Below are 18,569 nucleotides of genomic sequence, written 5' to 3'. Positions count from 1 at the left end.
TTTCTTCCAGTCAGAGAATGTTGCATATAATTTAATGTTTGCTTCATGCATAAAGTTAAAATATTATAACTAATAAAACAAGTTTTAAAAAGAGACTTTTTCATTTGATTACATTTTATATGATGGATTATGCAAAAAATAGAATTAGGCTGAAAGATCTGTCGCTTTATTACCTATTCAGGTTGTAAATCATGTTTTTAAAAAAGTAACTAAGAACTAATTACTTTTTGAAACTAAGAACTAATTACTTTTGAAAATAAGTAATCAGTAAAGTAGTCATATTTTCCGGCGCCCCCAGTGTACGGCAGCCTGTTACAGCAGCTCTGCTCATTCTGAGTTTATTTCTTTCTTATCTTTTCTCTCGTAATTTTTCTATAACTAACGTATTAGTAATTAGACTCTGCAACCATGTTCTACCGTTTTGTGCTAGTTCTGGTCGTTTTTCTTAGTTTTTTTCTACTTTTTCCACCCGTGTCTGGGGACCCAGAGCAGGGATCCTTTGTTTACAGTAAGGATCAGCTGTTAGCGCTGCGTCCCACAGCAGTACTGCTGGCGGACAGACCCGACATTCCCAGCGAGCTGAGGAGGAAAAGACGGGGGTGTCGTGCTGGGAATGAGCGCCGTCGCCCGAGAAGGAGACGTTATCGACCATCTCTTCCTTCTGTAATTATTGGAAATGTACGGTCTTTGCACAATAAATTGGATGAGCTCATGTCGCTAACCTGGTCACAGATTGAGTACCGGCAATGTAGCATCATGATGCTAACGGAGTCGTGGCTAACACCGCTAACTCTGGACACGAGCGTGACACTACCGGGATTCCAGATGCTGCGAGCGGACAGGACAAGAGACAGCGGTAAGAGGAAAGGAGGGGGACTGGCAGTGTTTGTGAATGACAGATGGTGTAACCCTGGGCACATCACTGTGAAAGAACAACTCTGCAGCAGAGACATTGAGCTGTTAGCCGTTAGCATGCGTCCGTACTACCTGCCCCGGGAATTCTCGCATGTTATCGCGATAACAGCGTATGTCCCCCACTCGGCCAACGCGGATGCAGCCTGTGACACTCTCCACTCAGTGGTCAGCAGACTGCAAACACAATCTCCGAGAGCCCTCCTCATAATATCAGGGGACTTCAATCATGCCTCACTGGACTCCACACTGCCCACCTTCACCCAGTATGTGACCTGCCCAACCAGAGACAATAAAACACTGGACTTACTGTATGCCAATGCTGAAGAGGCATACAGTTCATCACCTCTCCCTCCCCTGGGCAGATCTGATCACAACCTGGTGCACCTTGTCCCTGTGTATGAGCCCTTAGTGCGCAGGGAGCCACCAGCCACCCGCACAGTACAGAGATGGTCGCAGGAGAGCGAGGAGGCTCTTAAGGACTGTTTTGAGTCGAGTGTGTGGGAGGTGATCTGTGACGACCACGGAGAGGACATCGACAGCCTTACTACATGCATTACGGACTATATTAATTTCTGTGTGGATAACACCGTACCTACCAGGACTGTACGGTGTTTCTCCAACAACAAACCTTGGATTACCCCAGAAATTAAAGCCGTCCTCAAGCAGAAGAGGAGGGCCTTCAAATCCAAAGACAAAGAGGAGTTGAAAAGGGTGCAGAGAGAGTTGAGGGGACTGATAAGGAATGGGAAGGATAGCTACAGGCAGAAGATGGAGAACCAGCTTCAGCAAAATAACGTTGGTGAAGTCTGGAGAGGCCTCAGAACCATCTCAGGCCACAAACATCAGAACTCTCTGCCTGGGAGGGATGTGAGGTGGGCAAATGAACTGAATCATTTCTTCAACAGATTTGATTCAGCCATGAGGCAGTCTCCAACATCGGCTGCAGACTCACCCACCCCCACTGCTGCTGTTCCACCTCTGACACCTCAGACACTTCACACCTCCTCTATTCACCCTGCTCACTCCTCCCCACCCCCAACAACAGCATCCAATACACACTCAACACAAGGCTCCAGCCTGTCTCTCTCAACCACCCAGGTTAGGAGGGAACTGAGGAGGATTAAAGCCAAGAAGGCAGCGGGTCCAGATGGCATCAGCTCGAGGGTCGTCAGGTCCTGCGCGGACCAACTGTGTGGTGTGATGGAGCACCTCTTCAACCTGAGCCTGAGGCTGGGAAGAGTCCCACAGCTCTGGAAAACCTCCTGTGTTGTACCAGTGCCAAAGACTTCACGCCCCAAGGACCTCAACAGCTACAGGCCGGTGGCTCTGACATCCCACCTGATGAAGACCCTGGAGCGGCTGGTCCTGGCTCAGCTTCGGCGCCTTGTGAGCTCATCACTGGACCCACTTCAGTTTGCCTACCAGCCTGGCATTGGAGCGGATGATGCCGTCATTCACCTCCTACATCGCTCCCTCGCTCACCTGGAGACCGCTGGGAGCACTGTGAGAATCATGTTCTTTGATTTCTCCAGTGCCTTCAACACTATTCTTCCCTCGGTTCTGAAGGACAAGCTGGAGAACTCTGGAGTGGACCATCACCTCACTACCTGGATTTTGGACTACCTCACCGACCGACCACAGTATGTGAGGACTCAGGGCTGTGTGTCGGACAGGGTCGTCTGCAGTACGGGGGCCCAACAGGGAACGGTTCTGGCTCCGTTCCTCTTCACCATCTACACTGCAGACTTCTCCCACAACTCCACCCAGTGCTTCCTGCAGAAGTTCTCTGATGACTCTGCAATAGTCGGCCTCATCACTGATGGGGACAAGGAGTACAGAGGACTGACTCAGGACTTTGTGGACTGGTGCCAGCTGAACTACCTCCAGATCAATGCCAGTAAAACAAAGGAGCTGGTGGTAGACTTCCGCAGGCACAAACATCCTCCACTGCAACCACTGAACATCCAAGGTATGGACATTGAGGCTGTGGACAGCTACAGGTACCTTGGTGTTCATCTGAACAGCAAACTGGACTGGACTCATAACTCAGACGCCCTCTACAGGAAAGGGCAGAGCAGACTGTACCTGCTGCGGAGACTCAGGTCGTTTGGAGTGGAGGGCCCACTCCTGAAGACCTTCTATGACTCTGTGGTGGCCTCAGCCATCTTTTATGGTGTGGTCTGCTGGGGTGGCAGCATCTCTTCTGGGGACAGGAAGAGACTGAACAGGCTGATCCGCAGGGCCAGCTCTGTTCTAGGATGCCCTCTGGACCCAGTGGAGGTGGTGAGTGACAGGAGAATGGTGGCTAAGCTGTCATCCCTGTTGGACAACATCTCCCACCCTATGCATGAGACTGTGACAGCACTGAGCAGCTCCTTCAGTGGGAGACTGCGGCACCCACGGTGTGGGACGGAGAGATTTCGCAGGTCTTTCCTCCCCACTGCTGTCAGACTGCACAACAAAGACTTTAACTGATCATACACACACATCCACACATGTGCAATAACACAAATGTGCAATAATCTTTTCTGGCATCGTTGTATTTTTACTGAGTTGTATATAGCATTTGTATTCTATTTTTATCTTATTGCATATTTTATTCTATTTTATTCTACTGTATATAGTATTTTATTTTATTCTATTCTGTACAGTTGTGTACTGTATTTATTCTTATTTTATTTTATTCTAATTTTTGCTTCATAACTTTTGCACTGTCCACTTCCTGCTGTGACAAAACAAATTTCCCACGTGTGGGACTAATAAAGGTTATCTTATCTTATCTAATGTTATTACATTTTGGGGGAAGTAATCAGTAATTATTTACTGATTACTTTTTCAAGTAACTTGACCAACACTGCTCGTCTGTGTGGTAACGACCGGGTTTATCAACAGGACAACGCTACAGTACACAATGCTGCAGGACAAGGGACTTCTTCCAGGAGAATAACATCACACTTTTGGACCATCCCTCGTGTTCCCCTGATCCAAATCCAATGATTTTTTTGCCATTTTCCAAGTGGTTTTAAACGGGACTGTACATTCACACACCACAAACTGGTGCAACGTGGAGGTGCAGTGGCACATCGCACTGTCACCTCACAGCAAGATTTTTTCTGTACCTGCTGGTAAGCGTGGCTCCTGTGCATGTAACTCCTGATCTGCTGTTGGTTGTGATATCCATAAACCATGCGGTACTCGGTGAGCTCACAGCACGCAGGTACGGAACCCATTCTTCCAGTAACTGAATTATTAGCCAAGAAATGCAGATCTAATTAAGACAGAATGGATATTATTGTAGTTTTTGTTGTTAATTTAATTCACTGTTCCAAAGTCTTGATGCTCAGTCATCCAGGTAAATAAATCCCAAAAGGTTGAACACTACATCCAGATGAACAGAATCGACCTTTTGGGGTACCAAAACAAAACCACAAAGAACAAAAACACTTTGCTCTTACTCTGAGTTTCTTATTACAATCTGCAGATGTGCAGATTATCTAGCTGGCAGTCTGAGACACTGGAAACATGAACATTATGGAACTATTGTCTCTGCAGACTCTGTCAGGCTGCTGAATGGTTCCAGTCTGTGTTCAGGCAGACTGCAGGTGAAGTCTAACCAGAGATGGTCCTCAGTGTGTGAAGCTGACTTTGACCTGCAGGATGCAGAGGTGGTCTGTAGGGAGCTTGGCTGTGGGCCTCCTTCGCTCCTCCAGGGGGCGCTCTATGGAGAAGTGGAGGCTCCAGTGTGGAGCAGAGAGTTCCAGTGTGGAGGCCATGAGTCTGCTCTCCTGGACTGTAGAAGCTCAGGCTCAGCTAGAAGCAGCTGCTCACCTGGCAAAGCTGCTGGACTCACCTGCTCAGGTAGAAGAGGAGCTGCAGCTTTGGTTCAAACTCACTTTGTTCTCTCACTGATGACTCTCTGCTTTCTGTTAGAGCCTGTCAGGTTGGTGGGAGGAGCCAGTCGCTGTGGAGGTACACTAGAGGTGAAACACCTGGGAGAATGGAGACCAGTGATTGGCTCTGACTGGCCTCTGAAGGCAGCAGGTGTCTTCTGTGAGCATCTGAACTGTGGCTCTGCTGTTTCTCTTGGACAGAAACAGTCCTCATACAGATTTGTGTTGAAGATCAATCCTGATTGTTTCAAGCTGAGATCTTCCCTAAGGGAATGTGTAGAACCATCTTACTCTTCCTCTGTGCTCAATGTCACCTGTTCAGGTAAGCCCATCAATTACATAGTTTGTGAAAAACAACAGGCGAAAAATAGTTGAAGGTGTGACACGAAGGAAGTGATTGTTAGTGGAAGACATAGATTTAGTTCAAGAGTTATGAAGGGAACATTTAAGCACCGAGACCAAGAAAGTTTTTGTAACCAGCTGCAAACTCTTATGAAGTTGTACATTTGAATACTAGAGTCTATGGAGGAAGCAAAAGAACTGCTGAACAATACTCAGGTTGAAATTTGCTGGTATATGACCTACAGACGCTTAACAACTTCTAGCTAACGGTACCTGACGTTAGTACTTACAAATAAACTCATCCCACAAAACTTTAATGATCCCATTAACTCGTTTTACTGCTGCTGCTCTTTCTGTCACACTCAGTAGTCGTCTGCATGCAAAAGCTTATAGCAGCGTAGACCAGACAGATTTATCTACAAAACAATCACTTCAACAATGAGAAATGTTCTCATGAGAATGAAGTACATGTATATGTTTTAAAAGATCTAAAAACTCCTAATCATTACTTATGAGTTACCCCTCAGAATATTTAAGGGGCTATGTTTCATTTCTCTTCACAGTCACGGTCTGTGACAAAGAAAGGACTTAACTTTTTTGCAAACTTCAGTCCTTCCATAAACTGCTGATGTTCAACAAACATCTGGAGTATGCTGTGTGTCTGGGTTTGTGGAGGTCCTGAAGGTGGATCCAGTATCTCAGTTTACAGTCCGTCATCGCTCAGCTCACTGCTGCTCCTGTTCAGAGGCTATTTTGTTTGCCATAAGGCCTCTGATGATAACCTCACCTGTCATGGTCTCTGTTCATTCACAGACCTGCTGGCTCAGCCAAACATTATTGTCCCCACCTCCATGGACGGGGTCTCCGAGGCACAGCAGCAGGGGCTTCAGGTGTCCAGGGGCTCTAGCTTGACCATCAGCTGCTCCATCCAGCCACAGTTCCCAGGAGGCTCCTTCCAGCTCACCTTCACTTCCTCCAACACAGCATACAACTACACCCAGCCAGCTGTCAATCACTCTGCCCACTTCCTGTTTCCTGTCACAGAGCCCGCCCACCAAGGAAACTACAGCTGCTTTTATCATGTTTATGTTTTTTCTCATAACTTCTCCTCTGAGAGCCGCCTGCTGTCCGTGACTGTCTCATGTAAGCTGAAGCAGAGACTCACACATTTTCTGTAAAATCTAACTTTGAAAAGTTTGCAGCAAGAAACAGTGAAGAGCAGAGCATGAATGGTTACCACAGTAACTCCGGTTCTCTGAAAACTATTTCATTTACACAGCGACAAATCAAAACATCAGTCAGGTACATCCTGTTAACATCTGGACTGCTGTTTAAGCCAGAATGCTGTTTCTAGGTGGTTTTCCTGCGTGTGCCACCTGCTTCGTCACACAACACTCCAGCAGGATTCAGCTGAACTGGGTGTTGACTCCTTCCTGTTCTAATTCTTCTTTCTGAGTCACCCTTTGGTGAATGTGTTCATGTGTTGAGGATCATTATCCCATCGACTCATCTACTCCTTGTTCAGTTTTAAGACAGATGTGTCATCATTATGTTGCAGTTCAGAGTCGAATCAGTGGCTGAAGTCTCTCCATCTCTGATGCTGTGAAGCAACAACACACCAGCATATTTCTGCCTGTTTGATGGTTTGTTTTTTAACATCTGCCATTGGTTTGTTCTAAATGTATCTACAGTTACTGTAGCCAAACATTTAATCTTTGATTTGTCTATCTAAAGCAAATTATTTCTCTTTGATTGGATGTTGACCGACCAACTGTAGTTTGTAGTTTTTCTTGGGCCATAAAGGATTTTCCTGGTGCGTCTGCTGTGCCGGTTAAATGTGTACGAGCTCATTATGATTGCAGTTGCATCACTTTGACACTAACAGCTGTAGAGTTACTGGCAGATCCAGGAATGAGGTGTGGGGGGTTTTGGAGAAAGCTTTTTGCCTCAAACAGGATTAACCTGCAAACCTTCCATCCTGGAAAAAACAGCAGCTGCTTAATTTCCACAAAATACATCGATTGATCACTCCTGGTACCTTTAAAATCTAATACCAGACATACTCCGAACTGTTTTTTCTGAAAACCATAGAATGTTGTGTAGATAATAGTATGATGAGACAACTTCAACACCAATGATAACAGCAGGTCCTCAGTGTCACAGGTGTTAACCATTCCTTGCCGTCAGTCCCCTGACCGTGGTCGGGAGACGCAAGGGGAGATGCTTCCTCCAGGGCCGAAGTTTGTCCTCCTTCGGGGTTAACTCCCTTCACTTTGTGGAGTAGTGAGGCAGGCAGAAATCAGCCGAGACACCGCAGAGTACTGAAGAGATGAGGCTTTTAATAACAGTACTGCACACTTCAAAGTACAATGCATAGGCTGTAGCCCATTAGAACGCTGCTCCCGGTCGCCCTTTCTACCCGTGACACTCTCTCTCTCTCTCTCTCTTTTCTTTTCCGCTCCCCGCGTTTTTCCTTCACGCGCATGCTCACACACACATCACATACACTCCTCACTGCACCCAGCCACACACAAGACGGCAATTCCACTCTGGATGGCAATTAAACAATAATTCCACTCCAGCATTGTAATGCATAAAACTGGTACACAATCCCCTTTACCACTTGGAGCCCACAGGAGATAAAAGTGTTAGCCATTACCGCATATAAGGTGAGGTATAGTATGAACTAGTGCACTTCAGTGACAAAGACGTTGGCTCAAGCAAGGTGTACATACATGTGCAAAATAAAGCATTTCAAGTGCTGTTAAGCAGAAAAGAAATTACACAATGGTAACTATTACATGGCGACCGGGAATAACTAACTTATCCTAGCATCTAGGAAGGCACAAATACAAATGGATAAGTGCATGTAGATAACCCCGTAGGTCCTTCAGATACTTTACTCCCTCTTTTTTTTTTTCAAAATGTAAACACTGGAACAATGAAAATATATAGCTCTCTTAAACCATTGTAGCTAACAGTGTAGGAGGCTGAAACGATTTAAACTTGAACTGAATCTTCAGTCCTACTTGGAACTGTCCATGGTAGGTAAACCAAGCTAAGTGATCCACACCCCATACAAGTCTGGTGCTCTGCACCGACGAGTTGGTCGCTGAAGCTGCTGGCCCAGGTGGTCTGGCTCACCCACCACACCCCCACCATTCTCATGGTCTACATGGGAAGGGGACGATGGGATAACCACAACTGGAGCGGGATCAGCTGCAACTGAGACAGATGGCTGAGAGGAGCTGGGGCCATTGCCAGTTGCAGTAGAGAACAGACTGTGCAGACCCAGATCACGGTCTGCTGGGTCATCCTCTAAAGCTGGTGGTGGGACCTCTGTAGGTGACCACTGATGAGCTTGATCAAGGACCCAGGTATTGTCCAGGGGCTCGCGGCAGCGATAATGCTTTAGCTGGTCATGGTGGATAACTTTCACTTTAGACCTTGGGTTCTTCTGGATCCGATAAACTAGGTCATCCAATTGCCCCAGGACAAAGAATGGTCCTTCATACGATGGAAGGAACTTTTTGACCTTGTTCTTGATGTGACGTGTTCCTTTGATGAGATACCACACAGGATCTCCAGTCTTGTACTGTGTGTGGCAACAGTTCTTGTCATATTGCCTTTTTGCGCGTGTGACTGACTCACGCAGGGCTTCCCTGGCGATGAGGTGGGCCAGCTCCAGCCGCTCACGCATTTGCTGCACATACTCTGGAGCTGAGGGTTGGCTGTCTGGATCAGGAGGTAGACCTGCGACAGGGTCCACTGGCTCACTCAGTTCTCAGCCAAACATCATGAAGTTTGGGGTGAAACCTGTAGCACTGTGTTTGGTCGCCCTGTAGGCCATAACAGCGTACGGGATCATCAAGTCCCAGTCCCAATGGCAACGCTCTGCTGTGGAGACCAGGATCTTCTGGAGAGTGGCATTGAAACGTTCAACCTGGCCATCTGACTGGGGTCGGAATGGCGTTGTATGAGTCTTGTCTATGCCAAACAAACTGCACACACCCTGGAACACATCAGATTCAAAATTGCGTCCCTGGTCACTGTGCAGTGCTTGAGGTATCCCATAGCGGCACACCCACTCAGATGCAACGACCTCGGCAACGGTTGCAGCCCATTCATCTGGGATAGGAAAGGCTTCAGTCCACTTTGTAAAGTAGTCTTGTATCACAAGCACATATTGGTTTCTGCGCTCCGTCTCATTCAGTGGTCCCATAATGTCCAGCGCAATGCGCTCATTGGGGCTCCTACCCGGACAGTTCCCATTGGAGCTTGTGGTGTCTTCTGGGGTCGGGCCCTGGATGCACAGCTGGTACAAGTACGGCACCAAAGAGCGACGTCTTCCCTCATGTGATACCAATAGAATCGGGTTCGTAGTCTGGCCACTGTCCTCTCGACACCAAAATGTCCACCCACTGGCCCTTCGTGCATCTGGCCCATCACTTCTGGTTGTAGCTTGCGTGGCAGTACGATTTGGGGGTAGAACTGGGTCTCGTCAAGGCAGTAGAAGCGACGGACCAGAACTCCATCTCTGAAGTAGAGCCGTTTCCATTGAGCCCAGTATGTCTTAGTGGCTGGGCTGCATGGCAAAACAGTAGTCCATGGGGGGCGCTCACTGCTGGCCTCCATCCAGGCGCGTATGGGTGCAATGTCGGCATCAGCGTCCTGGGCTTGGATCAGCTCCCCCATGGTCCAGCCGTGAAACAGAGAAGCAGTATCAAGGGTTTTAGCCACATATACTTTCTCAGTCAGCTTTACAGTGTGTGTATTAGTGGAAATGTTCTGGTGTGATATGTCTGTGCTAGTAGGAGTGTTTTGACATAAAATGTCTGACATAGTAAGAGCAGTTTGGTCTAAAGTCTTTGTGTCTGGTGTAGGGGTGTTATGACCTACCCCCACTGGACACACCGCTGTAGTAGCCGGTTGTCCCTCCACCCTCACCGGACTCAGCAACAGGGAGCTTGTGTCAGAGTCCAACTCGCATTGGACCGCCCGATGACTGGTCCTCCCGAGATGCTTGGAGGGGTCCTGCACTTTGCATGGACAGGACTGGTGACAGGGTCTTCTGGAGAGGCTATCAGCATTGGTGTGCACTAGACCTGGACGGTGGATGATCTCAAAGTTGTACTCGGCAAGCTTCTCGAGCCATCGAGCTAACTGTCCCTCTGGCTCTTTCATTTTTGTTAGCCAGCGCAGGCTGCTGTGGTCTGTGCGCACTTTGAAAGGCCGTCCGAGGAGGTACTGTCAAAAATGGGACGTGAAATCCACGACGGCTAGTAGTTCACGTCGTGTGGTGCAGTAGTTTTGTTCAGTTCTCGATAGCTTACGGCTGCCATATGCCAGCACACGTTCCACGCCCTGTTGCATCTGTGACAGCACCGCGCCGATGCCTGTGTCGCTGGCATCAGAGTCTAGTATCATTTCACCATGGTCAAGTGGATAGCCAAGAACAGGGGCAGAGGTGAGTCGACACTTTAGCTTGTCGAAAGCTGCTTGGTGCTCAGCATGCCACTGAAAATGTGCGTTCTTCTTGGTCAGGTTGTGCAGGGGTTCGGCTATAGAGGCAAAGTCTTTCACGAACCGGCGATAATATGAGGCCAGGCCGATGAAGCGTTTGACCTCCTGGATGGATGTAGGTGCAGGCCACATCTGAACTTTTTGAACTTTGCTGGGGTCGGTAGCCACACCATGCTCGGATACCACATGGCCAAGATAAGCAACTTCGCGGCGAAAGAGGCAGCATTTGGCAGGTTTCAGTTTCAAGTTAGCTTGCTGAAGTCTATAGAATACCTGGCCAAGCCGTTGCAGCATCCCCGACACGTCCTTAGCCAGCACAATGATGTCGTCCAAGTAGACCAGGCAGGTCTCCCACTGCATGCCAGCCAGGACGCGGTCCATCAGCCGCTGGAACGTCGCCGGGGCATTGCATAGTCCAAATGGCATGACGTTCCACTCAAAGAGGCCTGTCCTAGTGCAGAAAGCGGCGGCCCTGCGTGCTCTAGGCATCAGCTCAACCTGCCAGTAGCCTGATGCGAGGTCTAATGTGCTGAACCATCTGGCAGTCGAGAGTGTGTCCAGCGTGTCCTGAATGCGGGGCAGCGGGTAGGCGTCTGTTATGGTGCGGTCGTTGAGAGCCCTGTAGTCAATGCAGAGACGGTATGTCCCATCTTTCTTACGCACCATAACGATGGGCGAGGCCCAGCTGCTGCAGCTGCGTTGGGCGAGACCGCTCTGTAGGCTGTCGTAGATCTGCTGATCAGCATGTTGCTGCTTTTCCCCTGCCATTCTTCGTGGATGTTGTTTGACTGGAGCACCAGGACGGGTTATGATGTCGTGCTGCACAAGACTGGTTCCGCCCAGGTCAGCAGGCCCTGTAGAAAACACATGTCCATAAGTGCAAAGCAAGCGTTTCAGTTGGAGCTGTTCATAGTCATTAAGGTCTGTGGAGCTCTGGGCATAGAGCTCCTGCAGGTGCAGAGGAACCACAGGAGGGCTGGTCAGTGAGTCTGCAGCTGGGGAGACCATGGAGGGTTCCACAGCCTCAGCTGGCTGGAGGAGCCCGGCAATGGATCCTTCCTTAATTGTTACTGCTTTATTGCCGGGGTTAAAAAGGCGAAGTGGGACAGCTTTAGAAGGCTGTGCATTGACTAGGACTCTGGCGATAAGTACTTTGTGCTTCTCAACAAAACCTTTGGTGGGACTAAGCATCATGTCACCTCGAGCTGCTGCACCAGGATGCACATTGCCTTTCACCATATACTCTTGCCCCGGTTCCACCACCACAGTTCTAGCTATTCTCACTGCGTGTGACTTTGTACTGGCTTCGGTTTGGTAGTAGAGCACCTCTTCACCAAACAGTATGATGCGGTGTTTCCCGAAATCAAGACGTGCTTCAGCTTGAGTGAGGAAGGGATGCCCAAGCAGCACCTCATTTCCTGCTATATCTGCCACCAGGAAATCAACATCCACCTGTCGATTGTTGATACTGACAGGTATCTGGGCTTCACCTAGCACCGGCACGTCCCCAGGTCCCACACCAAGCAAGGTCTCAACGACTGAGGACTGTAGTGGTGGCCTCACGTCTGGGTGGATGGAGTTGTAGTAGGGCAGCGGCAGCACGCTCCTCCGGGCCCCACTGTCCAAAACAGCACATACCTCCACTTCGTAGAGGCGCATGGGGATACTCGTTTCTTGGCTTTGGCACTTAAGGTGGAGCACGGTGGGTTTTGGGCTGTCCCAAGGGCTACTGTTCAATGTTAAGGCCTTGGTGGTTTTGTGAGGGGAAGGGCACTGCTTTTGGACATGGCCCCAACCTTGACAGTTATGGCAGCGAACCCCTCCCCTTTTAAAGTTTCGGTGATTGTTCGGTGTTGTCGAGGGTGTGTGTGGGACAAAGCGATTCGGTGAGGGGCTAGCTGCAGGTGCATTCTCAGCAACTGTCTCATCTTTGTCTTTTTCTCTGACCACGGCAGCTCGGGGCCGGCGTTCAGCTGCGTTACGGGCTCCTTGCTGCATGGCACTGGTTACATAAGATACAGCCCTTTTGGTGGTTTCGTGTCGGTGGGCTATTTCGTATGCACAGGCAAGTGTGGCTGGGTGCCTCTCTAACAACTTCTGTACTACTTCTGCATCACCCAGCCCATTGGTGAAAACTTCAACAGCTATAGAGTCTTGTTCAATCTCAATCACCGTCCTCTTCACTGTCAGATGGTGGCTGACGGGGCACACAGCGGGTCTTGCCTGGTTTTGAGCGGGGTTTATGCTGTGCAGTGGTTTGCCCACAGCTTATGGCTTCATTAAGGCTACTGGAAGGCACACATTGCATGGGTGTACTTAAGATTGCGTTAAATTGAGCCGGTGTGCTGTGTACAAAACTGTTCGTGTGAGCGGAGGAAAATGGGTTTGAGTCTGGATAGTGCATTTTCATTTGGGGAGTAGGAGCTGGATAATAGTTCATGCTGCTGCCTGTGTTTCCCTCACGGCCGTAGCTGCGACATTCAGCATCGACGAAGGGATTCGTGCGGGAAAACTGCGGCTGGGCAGGACCATCGGGCGGCGCGAATACACCCTCTCCATTAGCATGTGTGTTAGTACAACTTTCGGCACACAGGAATGGGTTGATATGTTCACATTTAGTCACAGCTCTGTCTCTGTTAGCTCCCCTAATGCTCGTGGCACCCTCGGAGACACTGGTCAGCGACATGAATGGGTTGGAGTAATTGGTCTCAAGTCCGTAGTTTTCACGAGAATGGCGAGCAGCGGCCATTGCGAGTTAGCTTAGCTATGAGCCAATACACTTGTAATTACGGTCACTCGGCTTTATCGTTAGCCGCTTTAGCCTGTCGGTTTTTCTCAGTGCTCACCACTCCTTTAACAGCGTGAAAGGGTCCCTTCGTGGTCGCCAGTGTTAACCATTCCTTGCCGTCAGTCCCCTGACCGTGGTCGGGAGACGCAAGAGGAGATGCTTCCTCCAGGGCCGAAGTTTGTCCTCCTTCGGGGTTAACTCCCTTCACTTTGTGGAGTAGTGAGGCAGGCAGAAATCAGCCGAGACACCGCAGAGTACTGAAGAGATGAGGCTTTTAATAACAATACTGCACACTTCAAAGTACAATGCATAGGCTGTAGCCCGTTAGAACGCTGCTCCCGGTCGCCCTTTCTACCCGTGACACTCTCTCTCTTTTCTTTTCCGCTCCCCGCGTTTTTCCTTCACGCGCATGCTCACACACACATCACATACACTCCTCACTGCACCCAGCCACACACAAGACGGCAATTCCCGCAACACAGGCATCACTCCCTAAATACCAATGACCTGATCTGAAACACCTGATTTTACATGGATGGTTTGAAGAGATGATAAATGAAGGGATATATGTATTTTATCCACATGACTAATGAGCTTTTTATGTCTTTAATTGATGAAAAACATTTTCTGACTTTTAAGTATCACTAAACTCAGTTTAACTTGTGCAGGCTCCAGTCACAGATTATTCTCAGAGGGGTTTAAAGGGGTTTGTCCTCAGAGCAGAGGTTCAGGTTCAGATAAACTCCACAATAAAAGCCTCAGGAGGACCAACACAGCAGATCAGACAGGCAGGAAAAAGACGTCTTTACAGAGAACACAGATGAACCTGTGGTACCAACGTATGAAACACAGTCAGTATTCAGTCAGTGAAGGTGAAGAGAGAACAAGATTCAAGCAGCTCCATGTGGAGGTGATGTTCACAGATTTCTCTGCAGTTTGTGTTTAATGGCAGCTGTTTGACTCGTGATGACTGTGAATGTGTTTGATCCCACAGATCATCCAGATCCCAGAGGCTTCAACATCAGAGCGCTCGTCCTTACACTGATCCTGCTGTTGGAGAACGTTGTCCTGTATTTCTACTGTAAGGTACTGAACACATGTTTGTATCAGAGAACGAAGCCCTGAGAGAGGAGCGATGCAGTCAGTCTGATCTATGTGTTCTTATGTCTCTCCAGGCCAGCAGGGGGCAGAAGCTGGGCAGATGGGAGAACAACAAGCTGGTTAACCGTAACTTTGGTGTTGGTGCAGCTGAAGAGGGGCCGGCTGAAGAGGAAGGAGCTCATCTCATATCCAGATGAAGTTCTCAGCTCATCCATCACCTCAGTCACAGATTTTACTTTTTTCTACCAAAGATTCTGTTAATCAGTCAGGCTGGAATGATTCTGTTGTTTTCTTACTGCCAGCATGAAAAGACCAAAACCATCAAAGTGTTTCAGGTTTTTAAATCACATTTTTACACAGAAACTGGCCCCTAATGCACCTGCTGTTCAACACTGACTGCAGGGAAGTCTAACCAGAGATGGTCCTCAGTGTGTGAAGCTGACTTTGACCTGCAGGATGCAGAGGTGGTCTGTAGCGAGCTTGGCTGTGGGCCTCCTTTGCTCCTCCAGGGGGCGCTCTATGGAGAGGTGAAGGCTCCAGTGTGGAGCAGAGTCTGCTCTCCTGGCAGAACTTTATATAAATAAAGGATATTTGTTCTGCCTTTTATACGTTACGCTGGATAATACAGTTTTGTAATCTGCCCTAGAGCCCCCTCTAGTGGCTGATTTGTAATATTATTTTGATTACTTTGGAAAAAGAAAAATAGAGGAAGCGGAAAATCCAAGATGGCTGAACGTAATGCTGAAGTATTATCGTTCCAAGCTGATATGGACCTTAAAATGTTGTTGCTTCGGACGAGATTTGTTCGTAAGTATGAGTGATGATTAAATAATAATTGTCTCTTGTTGTGTTTAAAAATGGTTTAAAACTTTCATACTCAATTAAACGTACAAAGTTTTATCTTGTTAGCTTGCAGTAAGCTTGTAACAAGCTAGTTTGCAATGTTAGTTAGCTAATACAATATTTTGTATGTTTTCAGTTTTACAATGGTCAAAGAGAAGGCAATGGTCAGAGGCCATTATTCAATAAATCAGCACAAAAAAGGAAAATTATGGGCAGAAATCTGTGCCATCAGAAACTGAATTTGAATAAGTTCAATTTGAATTTGAATTGCTCAGACTGAATCTGAATTGTAACTTGAATAAAAGCTTTTGAAAACTGAATTTGAATTAGTCTAATTTGAAATTGAATTTATGGTTTGAAAATGATCATCACTAAATTGAAATTGAATTTTATATATTGAAAATGAATTCATTTGCTTTGAAACTGCATTTTATCCTTTACAAATTCAGCTCTCGAATAATTTCAGTTTCACTCTCACCATTCAGTTTCAGTTCTACAATTCAATTTCAGTTCCAAAATTCAGTTTTTTGGAACTTACTTCTGGTTCCGGGTCAAGCGCAGATTAATAGAACTACGTTTTACCAGCGGACCGAAAGTGTTACTGACGGGAATCTACAGCGTCTTGAGCTGAATTAAGACTTCAGAAGTCATTCGTCATGTCGAATGACCAGCGGATAAACTCTCAGGTTGGTAATAAATGTATTACATGTATAAGAACAAGCGTCATGTTAACAAATGATAGCCGTACAGTAACTTTTATGCTTATTGTAGCTGTTAGCTAAAAAAGCTAATTTAGCCTAGTTTGCCCTGGATTCAGCTTTGACAAACAAATATGATCGACTGTTTCTAGTAGAAATCCAAAGTTGTCATCTTGTACCCTGTCAGAGCCCCGTATGCTTGCAGAGACCCCTACAGTAGGGAAACATGCAAAACGGTGTCCAGACCTTTGTATTTGAGCTTTATTTATGTCTTACACAGCATCCCAACTCTTTAGCTAACTTAATAACTTTAGCTAGAGTGAATAGTTAGTCTAATTCATTAGTGCAGCATTACTGGATCACCTCCGTTTGAAGTGATATAATATGTGACTATCACTGTGTTTAACTACCATAATAATTCTTAGGGTACTGAGTGCATGCTTAATTAGATTTTTTTTTTTTTAAACATACTGCTCCATTGCTATGTTTGACAGGCTGAAGTTGTCGGGTCACCTCCTAAATTGATCATCTTTTACAGGTGTTTTGTGCCAGAAATGGAGTGTCCACTGAAGACTGAAGATGCTGAATCTCTACGCCTTGCCATTGATCCCTCTTGTGCCTTCATCTAGACAAGAGACATCAACTTAACCACTCTCACATGCTCTGTACCTACATCACCTTCCCTGACAGTCGTAGCTTGGCTCATCTGAGGGTGAAATTATAAGAATGTGTTATTTTGCAAAGTGCTCTCTAGGGTCCCTAAATAAAATATGGCATTGAGGTCATTTCTTTTGAATTAATCCCTTCTTCTGAAATATAAGAACCTCTCCTGGTTTTAATGGCACTTTGGATTTCCTTACTTTCTGTTCCACTCCCAACCCCAAACAGATGCTGACACAGTAACATGGAAGAGGGAAAGAAGTTGGAAAGGACTACTACAAATAAACCTAATGCCTAACAATGAAAAATGTAAAATAAGAACAATAATAATAATAATAAAGATAAAAGATGAAGTAACAAGTTTTTTGTTTATTCCAAATGATCATCCAGATGTCTGTGACATGTGATGACAAACACCATAATGGAAGGCCTTTGTCATCACATGCTTAAACTCATATATTTTTGCATATCCTGAACAGGCAGTCAGACATGCTGTAACTGTGGGGTAGAAAACTGCATGAACACCATACGGCAGGGGTCTCAAACTCCAGTCCTCGAGGGCCGCTGTCCTGCAACTTTTCCATGTGTCCCTGTTGCAACACACCTAGTAGGTCATTAGCAAGAGTATAGAACTTGACTGCATGCTGAGTTGGCAATTCAGCCATTTGATTCATGTTACAGCAGCTCATGAGTGAATGAACATGGTGCAATAAAAGTATTTTAGAAGTATATGTTTCCAAATACATATATTTACTTAAATTTACTTGAGTAGGTAGGGTTAGGGGTTGCCACCTCAGCATGCAGTCAAGTTCTATACTCTTGCTAATGACCTACTAATTGTATTCAGGTGTGTTGCACCAGGGACACATGGAAAAGTTGCATGCATCCCTCGAGGACTGGAGTTTGAGACCCCTGTCATATGGAATATGACAGGTGTGGTTGAACTGCATGAAGACTCTGAAGTTTCTCTTCTCTTCTGGCAGGACAGGAATGTAGCCTTGTCCTGTGAGCCACCGTAAGGATGTACTTGGAGTAGAACTGGACTGTCACCGGCCTCAGGCTCTTCACCTTTTCAAAGACAAAGCAGTCATTTAGATAAAATATTAGATATTGTTTACCTGTAAATGCACAAAGAGAATTTAGAAATGTAATTATTGTCAAGAGTGAAAAAGCACTGATAATATAATCTACAGCTGTGGCCAAACGTTTAGAGAATGAGAAGTGTTGTTTATTTACAAAGTTTGCTGCATCAGTGATAGTTGTATATCATATTATATCACTTCAAACAGGTGATCCAGTAATGCTGCACTAATGAATTAGACTAACTATTCACTTTAGCTAAAGTTAAGTTAGCTAAAGAGTTGGGATGCTGTGTAAGACATAAATAAAGCTCAAATACAAAGGTTTGGACGCTGTTTTGCATGTTTCCCTACTGTAGGGGTCTCTGCAAGCATACAGGGCTCTGACAGGGTACAAGATGACAACTTTGGAATTCTACTAGAAACAGTCGATCATATTTGTTTGTCAAAGCTGAATCCAGGGCAAACTAGGCTAAATTAGCGTTTTTAGCTAACAGCTACAATAAGCATAAAAGTTACTGTACGGCTATCAATTGTTAACATGACGCTTGTTCTTATACATGTAATACATTTATTACCAACCTGAGAGTTTATCCGCTGGTCATTCGACATGACGAATGACTTCTGAAGTCTTAATTCAGCTCAAGACGCTGTAGATTCCCGTCAGTAACAGTTTCAGTCCGCTGGTAAAACGTAGTTCTATTAATCTGCGCTCGTTTACTCTTGAACC

General features: G+C 46.6%; 1 protein-coding gene and 1 long non-coding RNA gene across 2 annotated transcripts in view; one reads left to right on the top strand and one right to left on the bottom strand.

Annotated features, from left to right (window-relative positions):
- Positions 1 to 14,756, top strand: part of LOC134640729 (scavenger receptor cysteine-rich type 1 protein M130-like) — a 92,045-nt gene extending 77,289 nt beyond the window's left edge. Inside the window, exons 15-22 of the mRNA XM_063492630.2 lie at positions 3,297 to 3,317; positions 4,397 to 4,773; positions 4,846 to 5,127; positions 5,961 to 6,047; positions 6,132 to 6,290; positions 11,989 to 12,145; positions 14,436 to 14,544; positions 14,634 to 14,756. Coding sequence (XP_063348700.1) covers positions 3,297 to 3,317; positions 4,397 to 4,773; positions 4,846 to 5,127; positions 5,961 to 6,047; positions 6,132 to 6,290; positions 11,989 to 12,145; positions 14,436 to 14,544; positions 14,634 to 14,756 — 1,315 coding nt within the window. The remainder of the gene's footprint in view (positions 1 to 3,296; positions 3,318 to 4,396; positions 4,774 to 4,845; positions 5,128 to 5,960; positions 6,048 to 6,131; positions 6,291 to 11,988; positions 12,146 to 14,435; positions 14,545 to 14,633) is intronic.
- Positions 14,757 to 17,109: 2,353 nt separating this feature from the next.
- LOC134641397 (uncharacterized) lies at positions 17,110 to 18,541 on the bottom strand. Its single transcript, XR_010095531.1, has 2 exons — positions 18,422 to 18,541; positions 17,110 to 17,828 (listed from the first exon to the last, which is right to left on the bottom strand). It is a non-coding gene; the product is annotated as an uncharacterized LOC134641397 (long non-coding RNA).
- Positions 18,542 to 18,569: the final 28 nt, after the last annotated feature.

This window comes from Pelmatolapia mariae, linkage group LG14 (genome assembly GCF_036321145.2).
Source record: "Pelmatolapia mariae isolate MD_Pm_ZW linkage group LG14, Pm_UMD_F_2, whole genome shotgun sequence".
Lineage (NCBI taxonomy): Eukaryota > Metazoa > Chordata > Actinopteri > Cichliformes > Cichlidae > Pelmatolapia > Pelmatolapia mariae.
The sequence above is the reverse complement of the archived record's forward strand: the minus strand, read 5'-3'. Positions and strand labels throughout refer to the sequence as shown.